At 40.2% G+C, this 18,521-nt stretch overlaps 1 protein-coding gene across 1 annotated transcript in view; it reads left to right on the top strand.

Annotated features, from left to right (window-relative positions):
* The window catches only part of LOC133525126 (multidrug resistance protein homolog 49-like), a 63,905-nt gene extending 47,542 nt beyond the window's left edge, over positions 1 to 16,363 (top strand). Inside the window, exons 18-25 of the mRNA XM_061861381.1 lie at positions 1,938 to 2,187; positions 3,432 to 3,627; positions 4,557 to 4,719; positions 5,976 to 6,065; positions 7,010 to 7,114; positions 8,039 to 8,248; positions 9,002 to 9,148; positions 10,923 to 16,363. Of these exons, the coding sequence (XP_061717365.1) occupies positions 1,938 to 2,187; positions 3,432 to 3,627; positions 4,557 to 4,719; positions 5,976 to 6,065; positions 7,010 to 7,114; positions 8,039 to 8,248; positions 9,002 to 9,148; positions 10,923 to 11,159 (1,398 nt within the window). The 3' untranslated portion in view covers positions 11,160 to 16,363. The remainder of the gene's footprint in view (positions 1 to 1,937; positions 2,188 to 3,431; positions 3,628 to 4,556; positions 4,720 to 5,975; positions 6,066 to 7,009; positions 7,115 to 8,038; positions 8,249 to 9,001; positions 9,149 to 10,922) is intronic.
* Positions 16,364 to 18,521: the final 2,158 nt, after the last annotated feature.

The following is an 18,521-nucleotide window of genomic DNA, read 5'->3' as shown; positions in this document are numbered from 1 at the left end:
TATCTAAATCATTTATATATTTGCGCCGTTTGGCTTAGAAACTCTGGGACCGTGGGGGCCTAGCGCAAAAATAATATTCAAGGAAATTTCCCAGCGTCTAACAGACACCTCAGGTGACCGGAGGGCTGGCAGCTATCTCGGCCAGAGGATAAGCCTGGCCATCCAAAAAGGTAACGCTGCCAGTCTTCTGGGTACCATAATGCATGAAGGTGACCTGGGGAACATTTTTTATTTATAAGTTTATTTTAAGTTCTATTATATTTTAGTTTTAATTTTAATATCTTAGTATATAATTTATTATTATTATGTTTTTTTTAAGTGGTACCTAAAATTAATTTTATGTTAAATGAAGCTTTAGATCGCCATTTCACTTCGATCCTTATTATTTCACTGATATGTATTAAATTCGTTAAATATCAAAAAATGGCGTCATTTAATATATCAAAGGCCAAAGGTATAGCAGCATCGTTTCGAGCGATGGCGCCATAACCTTTAGGTAGTACCCGGTAAGATGGCGCAACTTTTTGATATTCAACAAATTGAACACATATCAGTGAAATAATAAGGATCAAAGTCAAATGGCGTTTTAAAAGTTTTAATAATATGTCGAAAGATGGCAGTAAATGAACGTCGCTACAGAGTTTTCTTTGACCATACCCCTTAATTTCAAATTCTCTTTGCTGGAAGTAAAGCGTTTGGTGCGAATCAGTGGCAAAGTAACGACGTAAGGGTGAAACGCATGTGTAGTTGGCAGAATCAAGCAGAATTTTAACAATCCCTTTATTCGCAGCTATTGTAACAATGATAATCAGAGATCGAATTATTGGCATCATTATTTTATCGTTTTATGTATTTTATTGTATATGGTCCGTACGCGTAGTATTGAGAACTTAATAGATGTTTGGGGCCTTTGGGGGACTATCTTGTACAGATATATCTGAAGAAGAAGTCCTAGCTGAAGATGTATATGCATAAATAGACAATTACATGCTTAATTACATAAATTATTCAATGTTGTTGGCATTGTTGCTAAAAATATTTTTTTTTTTTTTTTTTATACTACGTCGGTGGCAAACAAGCATACGGCCTGCCTGATGGTAAGCAGTCTCCGTAGCCTATGTACACCTGCAACTCCAGAGGAGTTACATGCGCGTTGCCGACCCTAACCCCACCACCCTCGTTGAGCTCTGGCAACCTTACTCACCGGCAGGAACACAACACTATGAGTAGGGTCAAGTGTTATTTGGCTGCGGTTTTCTGTAAGGTGGAGGTACTTCCCCAGTTGGGCTCTGCTCTAGATCTGGAATGACATCTGCTGTGCTGTGCCCTACCACACAAGGCGAGATGACATTCACATTGCCCATACCTCTCTTTTGGACGTAGTTTAAGGACATACCCGGGTCCAAATATCTGCTAATAACAATTTGCTATTGTATTGTATTGTATACGGGTGATTTTCCGCAACTAATCCGGGCTAATCCTGCCAGCCCAGCTCCTCGAGGAATACTATCAAACCCTTAATATTGAGTCGGACCACGGGGAGGTCTAATGGGGTCCGAGATGTTTAGCCCTGTGTTTTGAAATAATGTTTTGAAAAGATGTGTCCCGCCGAGTTTCTTGCTGGTCCATATTGGGATACCCTCCTCCAATTGAGGGGGGATTTTAATCTTCTCGGGTCAGAGGTGTAGTTAGAGCCGGTGCACGGTGTAGCTTTATTTGACGTTCATAAGCGCATTGTAATATGCCTACTTGAATAATAAACTATCTTTATCTTTACCTCTATGGAGTCACTTCGCTGCATTCCAGCACCACGTGAGAGCCTGTTTCTTCTGTCTCCATGCGTCCTCGGCATAGGGGACTGTCTGTGACACCTGTTATGAAAAGATGTTTGCTAAATTGCAAAAAAAATTTCTAATTTCCCTTTATTATTTTGCCAGGCAACCGGCACCCGAATCGGTGCTTTAATGCAAGCCGGCGCCACAATCATCATCGGCATCGCCCTCTCAATGTACTTCACGTGGAAGATGACCCTGGTCTCCCTGGTGTCCGTGCCCATGGTCATCGGCGCCGTGGTGCTGGAGGGCCGCGTGCTGGCCGAGGGCATAACCATCATGCTGAAGGCCTCGCACAAAGCGACCACTATAGCGACGGAGGCCATCTCTAACATTAGAACCGTGTCGGCGTTCTGTAAGTCAACGACAATTTTATGGACAGCTCAATAATGCTCAGGAAAATAGTCATCGGTATAAATATTATTATCTTTATTTATTTTTCTTCTTATGTGAGGTTTTATAACATGAATATAAAAATAAAATGCAAAAACATATTATAAAAAACCTAACCTAGGGTGCCGCCGGCAGCGGGGCAAGGCCCAAGCTGCCGGTGGTCAGGGCCGCAGAGAGAGGAACCGCCGCACTATCCGCGTCGTGTCCAAGATCACCGCCTTCTGCATCTGACCCTTGATCCAACCTCCTAGCGAGAGTCTTTCAAGGTGTTGGTCGAGACTAAATATTATTATTATTATAAATATTACAGGGACATGTGACTAAGTCCCACGACAAGCCAAGAAGGCTTGTGTTGTGGGTACTCAGACAACGATATATATAATATACAAATACATAAATACATAGAAAACATCCATGACTCAGGAGGAGGTGCTCATCACACAAATAAATGCCCTTACCGGGATTGGAACCCAGGACCATCAGGTTCGGCCAGACAAATAAGGTATATAACGCGTCCAAAAAAGCGTTTGTATGGGATACATCCGTGGACTATTTGAATGTATCTTGGCTTATAGGTTTAAAAGCTATTAGTGTGAGTCGAGATACATTTGAGTCATCTTCTTCGGAAAAATGTTATTATCATAAGGATTTGGGTCAGTTTTTATTAGGTAAGTAAAGAGAGTTCGACATCTACAGTAGAAAGTTAGAAACTCGAGCCTTTTCTAGCACTGAAAACTTAAAATCTAGATGTAAGACGACGCTGGTCTCATGCTGAAGGCCTCGCACAAAGCGATGGAGGCATCTCTAATATTATAGCCGTGTCGGCGTTTTATAAATGAATCTCTTAGCACAATGCCGGCATTCTCTAAGTAAAAGTTTGGAATTGTCTACTGTTTGTCCAGTACATGGGAAATAATTCTTAATAGACGACACGGACGCATTTTTAAGGGACATTTAAATAACCCATGTACACCTAGCTGCAAAAGTGAATATGTATATTATGAATGGAATTCATTCAAGTGGATACTACTGTTGGGTAGTTGCACTGATGCAGCTCGCTGTATCTCTGTTAATTTTCCAAGACCAGTGCCCCTGGTCAACCGTTACTGTGTGTGTCAAGCCGATAGGTATATGATTGTCATCTTGACTAGGTCCCCCGGTTTACGTAATACACGAAACCCTGTTCTAAAGAAATCTGGTCTGCAGGTGGCGAGGAAGGCGTGATCCAACGATACGTAGAAGCGGGTCGGGCGGCTGCGAATACCGCTATTAAAAGCGTTCGCTGGCGCGGCTGTGTGTTCGCCTTCGGGCAGACCGCTCCCGTCGCCGGCTACGCTCTCTCGCTGTGGTATGGCGGCGTGCTCGTTGCCAACCGCGAGGTGCCTTACAAGGATGTCATCAAGTAAGTCTTTCAGACCCGTGCTAAGTACCGCGATCAAAAGCGGCTGTGTGTTCGCCTTCGGACAGACCGCTGCCGACGCCGGCTACGCTCTCTCGCTGTGGTATAGTGGCGTGCTCGTTGCCAACCGCGAGGTGCCTTACAAGGATGTCATCAAGTAAGTCTTTCAGACCCGTGCTAAGTACCGCGATCAAAAGCGGCTGTGTGTTCGCCTTCGGGCAGACCGCTCCCGTCGCCGGCTACGCTCTCTCGCTGTGGTATGGCGGCGTGCTCGTTGCCAACCGCGAGGTGCCTTACAAGGATGTCATCAAGTAAGTCTTTCAGACCCGTGCTAAGTACTGCGATCAAAAGCGGCTGTGTGTTCGCCTTCGGACAGACCGCTGCCGACGCCGGCTACGCTCTCTCGCTGTGGTATGGTGGCGTGCTCGTTGCCAACCGCGAGGTGCCTTACAGGGATCTCATTAAGTAAGTTTATAAGCGAATAGGATAGGTAGTAGCCCCTTGTAGCTATGCGTCGTTGTGTGAGACTGACAACGTAGGTACTTGTTGCTAACCACCAGATACTTTAAAAATAACGTCGTTAAATTCGCATTTAACTGCCCAAATTTCTTTGGTCGAGATTCCATCCCAGGAGTAACAAAATCGCAGGCACTACACTCCACCACCAACTACGATCACTTAAATTAAATTATTGCTCATAGCACGACACAATTAGCCCGTCTCCCATCACATGCTGTATTTATTTAATGAATGACTTTTATTTGATTATGATTGATTACGCTTTCATATCTACTGCAGCACTGTTTTTGAAACGGTCTATCGGTTTTTTCTTCGATCCTCCGGGGCTTTCCATCTTCAGAGTAGGTACATACTCGTAAACGAGTGTAAGTATTTATCTATTGAGTCGAAGTACCCGTATCGTCATGTTCCAGGGTATCAGAAGCCCTCGTCTTCGGCTCCTGGATGATGGGGCAGGCGCTGGCGTTCGCGCCCAACTTCGGAGCGGCTGTGTTGGCGGCCGGTCGAGTCTTCCAACTGCTGGAACGCAAGCCGCTCATCGACAGCACACACGCTCCGTCCGTGCCTGAAGACTATGTGAGTAATTACATCATTATTAATGGAGGATAACGCTGGTTGAAACAAAGATATTGTTAAACTAGGTCCATATCTTGCCTTCGGATGTCGCAACGAACGTAACGCAAAAACCGGCCAAGAGGATGTCGGGCCACGCTCAGTGTAGTTACTCTTCCGTCACAATAAGCTAAACTGGAGCTTAAAGTATAGTAAATTGTTAACCAAGGGATGAAACGGTACTTTTCACCCGAGTTAAACAAATAGGCAAATTTGCATAATCACTAATCAGTACCTAATTAAAGTAAGTCTTTTCACTATGAAGGGGAAACTTTTTGTGATAACTCAAAAACAGCTAAACTTATCATGTCCGCTATAGTTTTCATTTAATGTATTTCTTAAGCTCTACTTCCACGATTTTTTTTATATTTTTTGTACCTATGGTTCAAAAGTTAGAGGGGGGACACACATTTTTTTTCTTTCGGAGCGATTATCTCCGAATATATTCACTGTATCAAAAATCTTTGTTGAATACCCTATTAGTTTTGAAAGACCTTTCCAACGATACCCCACACTGTAGGGTTGAAGCCGAAGAAGTTGAACTGTAAAGTTGAAGAAGAAGTACCCTAAAAAAAAAAAATTTTTAGATTTTATTGTACGACTTTGTCGGCTTTATTGATTTATATATCCATGCCAAATTTTAACTTTCTAGCACTAACGACCACGGAGCAAAGCCTCGGACAGACAGACAGACAGACGGACATGGCGAAACTATAAGGGTTCCCAGTTGACTAGGGAACCCTAAAAAATTATAAGGTTACCGCAGCAGCAGCACAGAATAAGTAATAGTACTATTATCGTACAGAAAAGAACTTCCTACAAAACTGAAGTTCGACAGCGATTCAGTGACGAATTATGTCCCTTTCTAATAGATGGCACTATCCGTATCAGCTATTTAGTCAAAATTCAAGTCTTATCTGTGGTTGTACACGCAAAGGAACGTTAAGGTTTTGCCAACCCTAATAATTGCTCAGAGCAAGGCGTGACCCTGCCTATATAGCCGATGGTCCCGGGTTCAAATCCTGGTAAGGGCATTTATTTGTGTGATGAACACGAATAGATTCGTTCCTCAATCATGAGTGTTTTCCATGTATTTAAGTATTTATATATCATTGTCTATCATTGGGTACCCATAACACAGGCCCATAACTTTTGGGCTTACTGTGGTACTTAGCCAATTTGTGTAATAAATAATGTCATATAATATTTATAATTTGCAGGTCGCCAAAGGAAAGATCCAGTACAAGAACATAAAGTTCCGCTACCCGACCCGTATGGAGGTGGAAGTGTTGCGTGGACTCTCACTAGAGGTATATTTTGCGATGTATTCTTTATACACTTTTATTTTATTTTAACGCATAAAACTTTGTGTAATACTTGTTGAAAAGCAATTCTTAACTCGTTTATAGTAAAATAATGTTTTGCTAAAATATCGCATGTAGATGATGTAGACATTTTATCCTCAGAGCAAATCGGAGCAACTGATACCGTAAAAAACTTGTCTATCGCGAGCTTTTTGATACTGGATACAAGTGAACGAAAAAAACATAGAAGACAAACAAAATATATCAGCGTAAAAGTGGCCCCAATATACACGCAATACTCATAACGGACCAATTGCAACTCGTCAAAGTTCCGGTCTTGTTTTCTTTACGAAACTTCATTTGACCATGATTAGTCAATTTACACCACCAGAACTACGATTGGTCTTTATTATAAAATGAGGCGCTGTGATTGGCTGTAGCGTTGTCACTTGAAAATACATGTCAATGGAAACCAACTATAGGTAGACGGTTTCATGCAATATAGAACATGTTTTAAATGCAATATTTTTGTAAGACAATTTATTATTTTATTTTACAGTACATATGGTGCTACTTTACCGCACTAGTGCGAAAATTAGCATATTACGTTACTGTGTCGAACATTTAAAGGGCCATATGTACTGTAAAACGTTGTACGATACATGTGCGAATAGGTAATTCACAACTCGTGTCGATTTAAAACACTCCCTTCGGTCGTGTTTTAATTTATCGCCACTCGTTTGGAATTTCCTATTTTTCGCACTTGTATCGTAATGTACTATTAAAGGCTTATTATTTGTTCGTTTATCGCACGTGTTTAAACACGTGCACGTGCACGTGTTGTTTTGTGTATGGATCCTATCGGTCTGAAATAAATGATTTTTTTTTTTTTTAAAGGCAATTAAGCCTTCGAACCAAACTGTCTGTATCACCATCACTACCTTTTCTAGATCCCTAGTGGTAAGAGGATAGCGCTGGTGGGCCCGAGCGGCTGCGGCAAGTCCACGCTGATGCAGCTGCTGCAGCGGTTATACGATCCGGAGGACGGGATGGTGGTACGTTAATAGAGTAAAGATTTCTTTATGATCTCGCAATGTTATGAGTTGTGAACAACTTTAAATGACATTCAGATATTTAAATTGTACTAACTTATACCGGTATTTTGAGATGCTGTCAATTATTACAATTTGGCTTTCTGAAGATTAAAAATGTGTTAATATATGAAATTTGACTTATAGAATAAATTACAATTAAATAAAAACGAATAAAAAAGTCCCCCAATACTGTTCCCTGCGAAAGGGTGCCCATAGTGCTGGCTACATTCCCCCGATGACTGGCAATGTCGATTATTTGGCTTCTTTGCCAAATATAAACAATATAAAATATTTAATATTTCAATAAAAACAGCTTTCTCAAAGTGTAAGTTTCAATTACAGCCTCCTTAGACCCTGCGTTTTTACAAATTTTTGTACATATCCCACACTCTATTTTGAACTTTTATTGAGTGACTAAGAAGTTCATATTCTAAAACAAAGCAAGTGGTTCTGAGTCTCAGGAGAATAGAGTGTGAAACATCCTGATGTGAGCGCTTTTATTAAGTAAGGCCAAAGATACACTTGTAAGTTTTAGTTACATACATAGAGACAAAGCAATTTATTAGAATGAGATAACGAAGAGATTAATCTCTCATTCTGTAGTATAACTGTGTCCCTACTTACGTAAGTAAAACTTACAAGTGTATCTTAGGCCTAGTGTATAGCCGGCACAGCATCATTTTCGCGCATTCAAAACTCTAGTTACTATTTTACTGTAATGTACCTAGTTCCTTTTCCCGCCGAGGCATATCGAGAAAGTTGTAGTCCATATTGCCAGTCTCGTAAGTCGTCTCTCGGCCCATATGAATTCAATTTTCAATTTAAAGTATAAAGGTATGTCTCAACATGATTACTTTATACCAGTACCCGCTCATTTACTTCCAGTACCTGGACGACTACAGCGTTACCGCAGACATGCGCTTATCCACTCTCCGTCGCAACCTCGGCATCGTCTCGCAGGAGCCAGTCCTCTTCGACCGCACTATAGCGGAAAACATCGCGTATGGGGATAATACGAGGATTGTTCCAATTGAACAGATAGTGCAGGCCGCGAAGGAAGCTAATGTGCATTCGTTTATTGCTGCTCTGCCTAAGGTGGGTACCGAGATGTCACGTGGATAAGAGGTTAACATATGATATATGATGATATTGATTCGATTCTTTTAAAATTAAATGGCTTCAGTCCATTGGGACAATTTCGCCAGTGTCAAGGTATTTAAATACGACTAAAATTGTACGGTTTGTACAAGACAGTGTGCGGTGATTTTATTAGCTCTTGTAAAGTGATAGCTGGACTTTACAAGTAGCACGTGGACTACCGGCCCTTGATTTCAAAAGAGTAGTTAAAAGCGTTCCAAGATTAATTCTCCATTCACTGCAGGCTACCATATTACTTTACTGTATAAAAACTATCTGTATTACACTTTTTACAATATTAATGAACTGAACTTACACTTTGAACCATATTAATGAGCAAAAAACAAAGGGATTAATCGCGAGACGTAACTATCAAGATGGCGCTCGAACCGGAAGTTCTGATAAATGATATGTTTGCGAATGAGTGACAATTGTGGGTTTTCCCTTTCCTGGAGAGCAGTTTCCAGGCTGTACATTTCTGAACCTTTTGTAGGTTCGCCTCTAGTGGCCCTGGAAACTTTTTGGGTCCTCATTTATCTTATGTATGTATGTCGTGCTCTTTCGTCCTTTTAAGCTCTCGGCGGTGATCATGCGCCATGTGTCTAAAGAACTTGAGGGAGTTAATTCTATTATGCTTGTACTTTAGTTGTGTATTTGTAAATTGTCCAACGTTGAAACAATACTTTTAACATTAATTTGATGTAATCGCAGGGCTACGAAACCCGTATTGGCGCCCGGGCTTCACACCTCTCCGGCGGTCAGAAGCAGAGAATAGCCATCGCCCGTGCACTGGTCCGCAACCCACGGGTCTTACTACTAGACGAGGCAACGTCAGCGCTGGATACGCATAGCGAAAAGGTACAGCGATTCCTCAAAATGTAACAACAATAGTGGAGATCCATTTAAAGGCATATTTGGTATCGTGTTCTGAAAATTAGATGACAATACATTTTGACGCAAAAAAAATTGGCCTTTGTATGGAGGGTTGGCCGACTTCAACGACTTGCCCCATAGAAAAAAAAATTTTTTTTCGCCACTATTTTGTTACAGTAGTATATAATCTTCCGAGCTGTAAGCTGCTTCTTTGAAAATGCATGCAAATTCTGGTGAGAGTCAGAATGGCGGGTGTACCTAAATAAAATCAAATGAAAAGCATACCATATTTTTGTACCTAATTTGTACTATTTAGTACCTCGTTTAAAAAAATTTGTACCTAACGGTACGTAAAGTTATGATCAAAAAACATGTCACCCGCCATCCTGACAGTCAGAATGGCGGGTGTACTTTATTACGCTATGTTCCCGTAGTTATTGATAAATTCTATAAAAGCCAAATTTTTGTACCTTTTTTGTACCTTCATATTCAATTATAATATGAGTCATTTTATTTGTGCTTTCCAAGTTTAACTCATTTTATATTTTGCTTGCTATTACAATGTTGCAGGCGTTATAATTTTTCAAGTTATCGATTTAATTTTTAAGAAAAAACGCTAAGGTACAATTATTTTTATTACGCCAGGATTTAGTACCTTTAATGTTTAATCTGTTAAGTTCTAATAGCTCAGAAAATCGTGTCTTAAAAATGATTTTTATTAGGAAGATTTCTTTGAATTGGCGCCTAGCCTTTTTTAAGACATGATTTACTGAGTTATTTGAACTTAACAGATTAAACATTAAAGGTACTAAATCCGGGCGTAATAAAAAAAATTGTACCTTAGCGTTTTTTCTAAAAAATGAAATCGATAATTTGAAAAATTATAACGCCTGCAAAATTGTAGTAGCAAGCAAAATATAAAATGAGTAAAACTTGGAAACCAAAAATAAAATGACCCGTATTATAATTGAATATGAAGGTACAAAAAAAGGTACAAAAATTTGGCTTTTATAGAATTTATCAATAACCACGGGAACATAGCGTAATAAAGTACACCCGCCATTCTGACTGTCAGGATGGCGGGTGACCTGTTTTTTGGTGATAACTTTAAGTACCGTGAGGTAAAATTTTTTTTAAAGGAGGTACTAAATAGTACAAATTAGGTACAAAAATATGGTATGGTTTTCATTTAATTTTATTTAGGTACACCCGCCATTCTGACTCTCACAAATTCTGCTAGGAGAATGTGTCTGATTCACTGAACGCTTATTAGCTAGCTGTTTTTTGTGCCTAAGACAGTTTCGATCGTAGAGTTTCCCGCCCCATCATGATAACAGTAATATACATTGTATGATAAATTACGATACTTAGCGTAAAGCCTAAGTGGTCACTCGAGCGTGCAGCGGGGCGAGGCGTGCGGCGTGTTTAAACAATTGCAAACGTATAGGAGCGGCCTTAGTGCACGCTGCTCACATCGCTTGTGAGCCTGACGCCACGCTGCACGCCCCGCCGAACGCTCGGCTGCGAGCGTGTACTCAGGCCTTACACTTAACCTGCCTGAGGGGCCTAACGCGAACGTTCGCAATTGAAAAATAGTACTATATGCATAGCGTGCCCTTCGTGAGTGGAAGCTTCGGTTACTCAGTTGGCTAGACGGGCGTTTCAAAGATCGCGAGTACGAATCTGGCTCGGGACGGAAGAATTTTGTAAAAAAAAATTTTGGGTCAAAAATTGTACTTTCAATAATTAATTTCTCCAGATTGTCCAAGAAGCCCTAGACAAAGCGAGCGAAGGTCGCACCTGCCTCATCATCGCTCACCGCCTCGCGACCATCCAGAACGCGGACATGATCGTGGTGGTGGACCAGGGCGTGGTCGCGGAGAAGGGCACCCACAAGGAGCTGATCGCACTCAAGGGGATCTACGCGCGGCTGTATGAGCTGCAGGTCGGCATCGTCGAGGAGAGCGAGGAGAACCTGGCTGGTGGAACTTCGTAGATGGAATAACTACTTGTTGCTGGTGCCGATGATGATGATACCTACCTTAAAACGGCATAAGGCAGCTGAGTATTCAATTTTAGTCTACTTGTGCCTTCTGTGGAAAAAACTCTCCTTTAACACTGAAAAAAAAAACATGTACTAGCTGAACTCATCTAGGTTAGAATCCTGAATGCGTACAGCCTACAACACTTTGAGGTTAATGTTTAATTAATTTTAGTCTAATTGATAAGTAGTACCTGTGTGTTATGGTGTAAAAATCATTCTCGCCTTTTCCACTCCCTTATTGAGCAAGATCTTGGTAATACCTCTAAGATTGATGAAGGTTATGTACGGCAAATTTTGTTAAAAGTACCAGATTGGTATTCAGTAGCAGCTGTGTCCTAAATTTTACCCGACTTGTATGTTCTATTGAATAAGCCTTCCTAGAACTTTTGCTTTCCTTGGAATATTCTGGAAAATACTTGGACCCGGCTGAAACTCATCTAGGTTGGAATACTTGGAATCGTTTATCTGGAAGAGCCGCCCACTTTAGAAGCCATCAGTTCGAGTAAATTAAAGATTATGTGTAGTTGCCTTAAAAAACTGTAATTCTTTTAGTGTTAAGGAGCTTTTTCTATTTCAAAGCTGACGGAAAATATTCATTAATACCCAGATCCAGACAGACGGAGCCGCCTCGCAAGGAAATTGCCGCGCGAAGCAACTCGGTCCGTGGAGACGTGCCTCGCCGAGGAAATGCGGCCGAGGCAGGCACAGACTGAGATGTTTCGCGCGGCATTTTCCTCGCGAGGCGGCTCATTATGTGTGGACCTGCCCTTAACCTATTCATTTTTAGGGGTATCGGATGTTGTATGACCGGATAAATTACTTACCTGATTGTACGTTTTAAGTGTCGTAAGATCAAAATAGTGAGTTTTTTCCTGAAAACGGTATTGGTGGATACAATTTGTATTGTATTTTTATATCCCTATAATCGTTCGTGTACAGCGTATAATGTCGCCATACAATATCGCGGCTGGGTGTACCTATTGTTTATTAAGTTCCTGCCTATCCTACATTCCCTATAGTCATTCCCTTAAACATTTTCGCGCTATAATAATTATTTACCCTATGTCTTTATTAGCTGATAAAGCAAGTGATTGTACTCATTGTATGATCAGAACCATGACTATTCACGAATCGGATAAATTGGTAGGTATTGCTTTAATTTCTTATAATGTATCCGAGTAATATTTTGTACTTAAGTAGGTACTTAGTAGTGTCATGTTCTTATCCCACATTCCCTATATTCATTCCCTTAAAAATACGTATAATACGTACCTACATACATCTTCTCTCCAGAACGGTGTCAAATAAGTAACCTTATGTTTAAACCATAGATTACCTTACCTATGTTTTTGGGTATTACACGTAAAGGGGCATTCCAGAGAAGTGTGTGGTACGTGAGTTACGTGCAGTGGCGGGGCAAGACCAAAATTTTATGTGGGCAAGGTACATTCAGCGAGGCCCTCTGGTGGCGTAAGAAATAACGAACATTTTTACGTGTGTCCGAGATATAAGTACTTATTTGAGGCGCGAGGCCCCTCGGCCCGCGAGGCCGTAGGCGGTGGCCCACGTCGCCCACGCCTAACGCCGCCTCTGGTTACGTGACGCTATTTTTTAACACTTCTGATGAAGTTAAGAAGCCGATATTTAGAATAAGAATAATAAGAATAAGAAACCATTTATTGCCACACAAAATACAATGTTTCACTTAAAAATAATAATAAAAGGCATGCGCGGCAAAAGGAACGGACTCAGCGTACGCTGCGTCAGCCATTTTATTACAAATTGACTGCGCAGCGCTGATTTTCAGTCCGTCCCCTTCACTGAACCACATTGATATGACATGCGGGTTAATGAATTTTTTGTTTTATTACCAGAGATAGCTAGTGTATACAATTATAGTACGAAAAAAATAAAGAAATTTTTATTACAAGTGAAAATGTTATATTTGGTATTTACTTGATATTGACTACTGGTTACATTTATAACTCAAGTATTTACTGAATAGGTACAAACAATGCCATAGTCATAAGTTTCGTTCATTGAAACGTACAGCGATAAGTAATAGTATTTTTTGTATGAGAGAATACTTATAAATAAAATAAAAAAATACAAACTTATAAACAACAGGATTAGTAAGTGTCCAAAATATAGCACAACACCATTTTAAATAATTATATCCTCTGAGGAAATTTGGTAATTTAATAAAAGTAAGCTCAATTTGCCTTTAAAGGTTGGAAGGTATTTGGCATTAACGTTTGATAACTCAGCTTTCAATTCAACGTTATATAATACAGATTTCTGCAATTTATTAAGCTAGCCGTCATATGCGAAATTAGACATTTTTGTGGGATGCCTCTGAATACCTGTAACGATGCGATAACGTGTGTGCTTAATGAGTTATTTCAATGTTACTTACATACAAATACTATCATAATTGTGAAAATTATTGATAATGTAATTATGTCTGCTTGTCACATTTTTACGGCTTAAATCTTGAACTGATTTTGACTGTCAACTGCTTAGAGCATTTAACCAACAGGAGATGCCTTGTCTGTAATTTTCTGTACCAGTCAATGTGTAGTCTGCCGATTTTTGCAGGGGAGGGGCAATTGTACGGCTATTTGTACTTAATGTGACTCAGTTTGGTTTAATGCTCTAAGGTCAACTGTCTTTGCAGTTGTGTTTTTATTTATTTAATCGTATGGCATACATATCGTAAAAATAGAGACAATATAATCGCTTCCATTTTACTTGCTGCGAGGCTCTCGTTTGGAATAGTGCAGTGCAGCAGCCAGAGTTGATTACTCTTTAGCACCACCCAGGGGACACGTGCGGGGTATCTAAGGTAATCTTCCCGCGGACGCGAGTAATCATTGCTTCCCCCCCATTTTGCAGTTGAGTGTACATATTTGTTATATAGTCTGTAAATTTCTTAACCCAGTCGTACTTGATTTTAGTTGTTTAAGTCAGAAAGGGAGACGTTTCATTTCTAATCACTACCCACTTTTTAGTACTTAATTAGTACATTACGATAAAAGTGCGAAAAATAGGAAATTCGAAACGCGTGGCGATAAATTAAAACACGACCGAAGGGAGTGTTTTAAATCCACACGAGTTGCGAATTACCTATTCGCACATGTATCGTACGACGTTTTACAGTACATATGACCCTTTATATTTTCGACATAGTTACGTAATATGCTAATTATCCCACTAGTGCGGTAAAGTAGCACCATATATACTGTAATAGTACATTACGATACAAGTGAGAAAAATAGGAAACTCGAAACGAGTGGTGATAAATTAAGACACGACCAAAGGGAGTGTTTTAAATCCACACGAGTTGCGAATTACCTATTCGCACATGTATCGTACGACATTTTACAGTACATATGACCCTTTATATTTTCGACATAGTTACGTAATATGCTAATTATCCCACTAGTGCGGTAAAGTAGCACCATATATACTGTAAACACTTTTTTTGCGCTTAAGTAGTTAATAACGAAAATCGGAACATTATTCTTTTTTCTAACAATTTATCACTCTGAAAAAAAAAGATTTATTACGAGACTCTGTTTACAAATGGCTTAAACTTTTTAAAGCAAGCCTGGAGTGTTCACTTTATACATAAATAAAAAACCTATTATAATAAGTTTTAAGCGAGCGTTGCGAAATAAAATTTATTTGTAATGTCCCCCCGCCGGGCGGGCGAGAATACATCATATGGTGCCTCTGCACGATGGCCCTGCGTTGGTCCAGCGAGATGGCCATGCGATGGTTATGGCTACTCTATACGATGGCCCAGCGCTGGACCAGCGAGATGGCCATGCGATGGTAGAGAGCACGCACTATGGAATGGGCAACGTGTAGATGCGCACGCACCATCTTTGGCTCACTACCTCTAATGTGCGGACGAAAAACCGACAACGTGGCCATCCCATCTCCATCCCGCCACGCCACAAGCCATCCGACACCAACCCTCTAAACGCTGGCCCATCGTGTAGAGGAGCCAATATAGACGCCGCGGAGAGTCAGAACGTCTGAGGCCATAAGTATAAATATCGCCAGGAGAGTTTAGCAGCAACTTGCTATCGGTACGAAAAAAGAATACTAACCGCCACTTGCACCATCCAACTAACCCGAGGTTAACCAGTTAAACCGTTCACCCAGTCTCAAATTGTACTGGTAACCATGGTAACTCCAGGTTTAACCGCGGGTAACCTCGGGTTAGTGGAATGGTGCAAGTGGCCCTAATTAAAAAATCTCGCTGCCATTACATAATTTTGTTGTTGTATGTATGACTTCAACTCTCGTGCCCATATTAATTTTAAGTTTTAAGCCAGTTTAAAACATATTGATACTCGTACCCAATACTTTTTACCATACCTTCCATTACAACTTATTATTTATCAAGTAAGGAAACTGATGCTTGGCGTGAGCAATCTAAGCATTATTTCTCTACCCTGCGTACAAAATTGTAAACATTTTATATTTTAATAAATAATTGAAGGTTCTTTTTAATCTCCTTTCCAAGCAAAAAGCACAAGGTTTAAATGAGGTCCACTACAGACGGCTGTGCACGTCAACGGGAAGTCTTGCCAAGGACGCCAACGACGGCCACAGCCGACAGCTTCGCCAATGCAATAGGGACTTACGCGGGACTCCGTAAAGCTCAATTTCGCTCAAATAATCGCGATCGCCCGGCGTCCGGGGCATGGCATATTCCTTCGCCGACTGGCGTTTAAAGGATTATTTGAATATGACATAGATTACATAGGACTATATTCATTTTCTTCGAAGTAAAATCATGACATAAACGTTTTCATAAATAATTGTATGCATTTTCCTAGCTGTAGGTGTGTTTGAAGAGAACAAACTTGATAGTTTTATAACATAGTTCCGTGTGACACGTCGCGCTCAAGTATCAAGTAAGGCGGTCTCCACATTGGATGCGGATCCGCGCCCCGCTCCGGTGAGCGAGTGAGATATTGCTATATACGTGCAAAGCGCTGTCTCGATTACACACCGGAGCGTCGTGCGGATTTGCGTCAATGTGATAACCGCGTAATGACGTTGAAATATTTTTATAATTGTTTGTTTTGTAGCATTGTATTGTAACTAATTAGGTAAATTAATACATAACTTATATATTTCTTCTTGTTTTATTGAAACACTTTAGCCCCTTACCCTTTCGAACCGAAGTTTGATTGTGTCACAGAATCACTAAGGACCACTTGCACCATTTCACTAACTCGGGGTTAACCGGTTAAACAGTTAACCCAGTGTCAAATTGTACTAGTAACCATGGTAACTCCAGTTTTACGGTTACTAGTGTGATGAATCAAAATCCTTGGTACAAACAATTACTTTTATTTTACTCCAAGTTCCTACTTCATCACTCTTAAATAATCTTAACAAACGGTAGCCTTCGTATTAAATGTTTCTGGTTCAAGCGCCATAGCGAGAATGAATCTATCACCCCATGGTACGGTACGTACATGGTATATTTATACTTTCTCATGATTTGAATTGGCGGGTAGTAGGGAAGGTTCATTTTCGCGACTACCGACAGACTAAATAATAAATATTCGGTTAAACACAATTGCATTTGTTATCACTACTCACTGAATTCCATTACAATACAATACAATACAAATCCTCTTTATTGCACAACCTCTGAAAAAAATGTACATGGAAACACATAAACAACATGAAGATAGAGGTAAACCACAGGCGGCCTTATCGCTACAGAGCGATCTCTTCCAGACAACCTTTAGGTAGTGGAGAAATGAAACTTAAATTAACTAATTAATTAGTTCTTGAAATCATATGAAATATCACACTAGTACAATTTGACACTGGGTCAACGGCTTAACCGGTTAACCCCCGGTTGGTGAGATGGTGCAAGTGGCCCTTAGGAGTTCGTGCCGTCCACGATGGCGCGCAGATTTGTCAAATCTAACCTTTATTAACATGACAATACGACTCATTTCTGCAGAAGAATAATGCACATGAAACATACATAATGATGAAAAAAAAAAGACAGATCAGAAAAAAAAGTTTTCGAAAAAAAATTCAAACCCCCTTAATCATAAACGTCTACTAAAGTGAACAAGCCGCTAATAATCGTTTGTCCCTTACCATCATACCAATACGTCGGAGAGGGACAAACGATTATTAGCGACTAGTCAACTTTAGTAGACGTTTATGAATAAGAGGGAAAGAAATTACTAAATGTGGCTTCCATAGAAAAGGGTCCTTATGCTTCATGTGCAAAAAGGACCAGAATTTGAAATTGGTTTTTGCGTAAATCTTGCCTAAGCGTTATCTTAGCCTTGCGTAGCTTGTCACGATTACGTATACAGCGCAGTAACCCGTGAGAGATCCATGATTTTATGATACGTTTACTACTAGGTATAACCTTTAGTCCCATCTAGGCCAGCGAGAAATGTGCTGGTGATAACTATCTCCCGCATAAAGAAAGAGAAAATGACAAGCTTATGTTCAACAATGATTATAACAAAGATGAAAGATATGTGATAATTAAGCAACAAAAACAGTTACATTCACAGGTAATGAAATAAACATGGAAGTATTTTTTGTGCTCCTTATGTACGAGTATAACTTATCTTTAGTTATATAATATCATTTCTCTAGTGAGACATACAGGATGGATTTTCTTTTTCTTTCAGAGAGGGCAGCTACCAAACCCCGTGCCGATACGCGAAAATGGTCTGAGAAGACCTTCCCTCGATTTCAAATTAATGAAGATTGGCGTTTACAGATATTGTAAACACCATACAGGTTGCGAGAAAAAGGTCATTTTTGACAAACTTTTTTTTCATGCCAATCGATCCCATTGCTATCGAGGATCAAAAGATTCTACGGGAGAAAAACAACTTTCTTATTTTGTTTTAATGAATTCGCTTAGCAAATAAATAAGGCGTTCAGTTACGATATTAGGGTCTTGACAAAGCATACATTCAGGAAGGTTTTATACAGACAAGTGGCTTAATAATCCAAGATCCCAGAGCCACCATTTATTACTCATTTTGTCATGAATAAAAATGAATAATTTGTACTGGTTTTGATATTACCTCATCTCATTTTGACGATTGGCGCATTTCTCACGCGCGACTTTCAATTCTATCTCATGCACCAATTAATGTGAGCGATCTTGAAGGCTCGATCAAATATGACAACCATAAAAAAAATTAATACTGACGACCGGTCTGGCCTAGTGGGTAGTGACCCTGCCTGTGAAGTCAATGGTCCTGGGTTCGAATCCCGGTATTTATTTGTGTGATGAGC

This window comes from Cydia pomonella, chromosome 14, assembly GCF_033807575.1.
Source record: "Cydia pomonella isolate Wapato2018A chromosome 14, ilCydPomo1, whole genome shotgun sequence".
NCBI classification, from domain to species: domain Eukaryota; kingdom Metazoa; phylum Arthropoda; class Insecta; order Lepidoptera; family Tortricidae; genus Cydia; species Cydia pomonella.
This window is presented reverse-complemented; position numbering and strand designations above follow the sequence as displayed.